The sequence below is a fragment of the Poecilia latipinna genome, unplaced genomic scaffold (assembly GCF_001443285.1).
Source record: "Poecilia latipinna isolate Pla-1442-1.1 unplaced genomic scaffold, P_latipinna-1.0 Scaffold209, whole genome shotgun sequence".
Classification (NCBI taxonomy): Eukaryota; Metazoa; Chordata; class Actinopteri; order Cyprinodontiformes; family Poeciliidae; genus Poecilia; species Poecilia latipinna.
Window position 1 is genome coordinate 399,632 of NW_015112825.1, and position 3,740 is coordinate 403,371.

At 37.9% G+C, this 3,740-nt stretch overlaps 1 protein-coding gene across 2 annotated transcripts in view; it reads left to right on the forward strand.

The window, feature by feature from the left end:
• The first annotated feature begins 268 nt into the window (after positions 1-268).
• LOC106946869 (uncharacterized) overlaps positions 269-3,740 on the forward strand; it is a 22,234-nt gene continuing 18,762 nt past the window's right edge. The window contains exons 1-3 of one of the 2 annotated variants that reach the window (XM_015031537.1): positions 269-566; positions 1,124-1,441; positions 1,646-1,900. In XM_015031537.1, the coding sequence (XP_014887023.1) occupies positions 362-566; positions 1,124-1,441; positions 1,646-1,900 (778 nt within the window). In that variant the 5' untranslated portion in view covers positions 269-361. The remainder of the gene's footprint in view (positions 567-1,123; positions 1,442-1,645; positions 1,901-3,740) is intronic. The other variant, XM_015031538.1, reaches the window with a different exon arrangement.

Genomic DNA, 3,740 nt, shown 5'->3' on the forward strand with positions numbered 1-3,740 from the left:
GAATGACAGCGGTGAATATAAAATTGAAATGTTTGATGAAAATGGAAAGGAAACAGGAAGGAGAACTCTGCAACTGTTTGTTCAAGGTAATCAAGTATTTCTTTTATAATTTTCCTCAATTTTTTGCTCCTTTTCATTGTTACAGTTCATGACTTCACAACATGAAGTAGTATAGAAACACATTTTACTGATATTAAATAAAAGTATCTTGCAACAAACTTCAATATTGTATTCTGTACTTTCCAGTTTTCTACCAAAATTAAAAAGAAAGCTATTTTCTGTCATTCATTTTTCATGTGTTTCTCTCTCAGCTCCTGTGTCCTCTGTCCAGCTGGTCCATGACTGTTTGTCTCAGCTACAGATGAAGGTGTCCTGTGTGTCTCAAGGCGACAGTCCTCAGTACAGCTGGACTCTGGATGGACACACACTGACCGACTCTGAGCTCTTCTCTAGAAATACTCGGACCAACATCATCGTTCTGAGACAAAACATCTCAGGACATCTGGTCTGTTCAGTCAGGAATCAAGTCAGTAACTCCTCCAAAGAGATGAACTTAAATTACTGTGGTGAGTGAGAAAAATATGAATAGTATCCAGTTTTCAGATGATATGTCTAGTAGTTAATGTATTGAATTAATATTTTTAATCTTTGAATTGAATTCCTTTATTATTATGATTATTTGATTTTTGATTTTTACAAACAACAACAGTGAAAATCAAAATGTGGTTTCTGTTTTCATGATGAAAATCGACTTTATGGAACCCTGCAACAAATAAAATCTTGACAAAATCTTTTTGCTATGATCACATGATTTGATGATCCTTGAAAATCATTATTTACTTGTCCTAATCAGAAATGTAAAAAATGCGTAGGTTTGTCCTTTGCATATATTGATAATGAGCTGAAGAGTCACTTTGTGTGATTTTTGCAAAAACAATGTGGTTTTGGTGGGTACAAAAACAGATCCCTGAATCTAAAATAACTGAACAAAGTATTACAATGATTAATTTTCTTTCTAATATTTGTAGTCCATTGGCTAAGAGAATCCCTTCATTTTGTAAAAAGCAAAAATAATAATAAAATTATTCTTATTCATCATCCTAATTCTTGTTATTTACTTAAGTGGAGAAAACTTCATGTGATGGCAGACAGCATGGAGCTCAGTGTTTTGCAAACTTGAGAGGAGCAGTAGACATTCAGCTGACGAACAACGTGTCAGAAATACCCAGATTCACATGGATAAAGGGCAACTCTATAATACTAAAATGGAGGAAAAAGAAAATTGTTACTCCAAAGAACGACAGAATTCCCTTTTTTCCCAGTAATGGATCAGTCAGGATCAATGACCTGACAAGGACTGACAGCGGTGAATATAAAATTGATATGTTTGATGAAGATGGATATATGATGGGATGTAGAACTCTGCAACTATTTGTTCAAGGTAATAAACTCTCTCTCTTCCTAATTTTTAACTCTTTTCTCTTACATTGTTTCAATTCACAACAGGACGTAGGTAGACACTTTACTTATATTAAATAAAAAATATTTTACAACATACTTCAGTTTGTCTTCTATACTTTCCAGTTTTCCACCAAAATAAAAAAGTTATTTACTGTCATTCATTTTTCATGTGTTTCTCTCTCAGCTCCTGTGTCCTCTGTCCAGCTGTCCCATGACTGTTTGTCTCAGGGACAGATGAAGGTGTCCTGTGTGTCTCAGGGCGACAGTCCTCAGTACAGCTGGACTCTGGATGGACACACACTGACCGACTCTGAGCTCTTCTCTAGAAATACTGAGACCAACATCATCGTTCTGAGACAAAACATCTCAGGACATCTGGTCTGTTCAGTCAGGAATCAAGTCAGTAACTCCTCCAAAGAGATGAACTTAGCTGGCTGTGGTGAGTGAGAAAAGATAAATCATTAGTTTATCTTAGTCGTTTGTTTGCTTCTAACCTTCACATTCAGTAACTGCACTTCAAATGGGACACAAATCGCTTTGTGGGTTCATAAATGAAATAGCACCCTGTGTGTTGAACTAACAAGAGTCTCTCCAACAGCTAAATGTACTAATGTGTGTAAGAAGACAGTCAAATAGCAAATAGCAGCCCAAACGACAATTATCAACTCTGATACATTAGCAAGTGAAAATTAGTAAAAATCTCATAGATTACCTCGTCCTCTGGTGTGAAAACTGATGGAGTTCATCCAGCAATAAATTCAACCTAACAATCTACAGTGAAAGCTCATCAGTTTAATTAAACAATGAAGTTTTTTTTTTTGTCTTTAAACGTATCTGGCTCTCTTTGGGATTGCGTAGTATTACTGTGGTTCTTCCTCTAATTGCCCTTTGTCTCTACTTCTCTTGGAAGCAAAAGAAATATAAAAAAGCCAAATCCTCTGCCATCCCACCCACAGAGGAGAATCCAGAGAACTCTGTTCTGATGGTTCAGCTGAGCTCTGCACCTTAGATGGATGACATCATGACTGTAATTTGTGAAAATTCAACATAAGCTCACAAATGTAAACATGTAAATTGTAGTCATACAAAACCAGCAGAGGAAAAGATAAACTTCACAGAAAAGGCTCCAGCTATAATGTAATAAAGGAACCTTGTAGCCTCAGAGAAAATGGTTAGCCACACCAACACATATATCAGGAGAACAGTTGAAACATGATTTTCTGTATATGAATGGATCTTACAGGTTTTGTGAAGCAATTTATAAAGTGCAAACACTTGGCCCTATCTAACAGGTTTTGTCCAGCTCTAGATGTTCTACAAAGATACATTATTAGCTTCTGAAAGCAGCTGAGCGAATGAACAGAAGCTGAACGTGAAGCAAACATAGAAGGTATTTTTCTTTGTCTTGATGCAATTTGGACTTTGATTGTGAAATTTCAACTGTCTCCATCTGGGATGTTTTAAATGTTTGTACAATAAATAAACTACATGTTACGGGAATCTAGTTTCTTAGAGCTATGCAACCTCATCTGCTTGACACTATACTTAGAGAACTAAAGCAGCTTCTATGCACCACAAATTTGGAACAAACATCCAGAAAACTGTAAAACAGCTGAAACACTGAGTGCCTTTAAATCTCGACTAAACACCCACCTGTTTAGAGTTGTATTTGAAATGTAATCAATTATGAATTTAATGATGGCACTTGACTTAATATAATGTTTTGATTGTTGATTCTGTGTTGCATGACTCTGTGTTTTTGTGTTTGTGATGATGTAAAGCACTTTGAAATGCCTTGCTGATGAAATGTGCCTTACAAATAAAATTTGATTGATTGATTTATGTGCATCATGCATGTGAGTGTGTATGTGCATTTATTTATCCATGCATCCATCTTCCATTTATCCGGGGTCAGGTTGCAGGGTTAGCAGCCTAAGTAGGGAGGCCCAGACTTCCCTCTCCCCATCCACTTGTTTCAGGTCCTCCAGGTTAATCCCAAGGCGTTTCCAGACCAGCTGAGAAACACAGTCCCTCCAGCGTCTCCTGGGTCTTCCTCTGGGTCTCCTCCCAGTGAGACGTGCTCAGAACACCTCACCAGGGAGGCGTCCCGGTGGCATCCTGACCAGATCCTGAGCCACCTCAACTGGCTCCACTTGACGTGAAGGAGCAGCGGCTCTACTCTGGGTCCCTCCTGGATGACCGAGCTTCTCACCCTATCTCTAAGGGAGAGCCCAGCCACCCTGCGGATATAACTAATTTTGGCCTCTTGTATCTGTGGC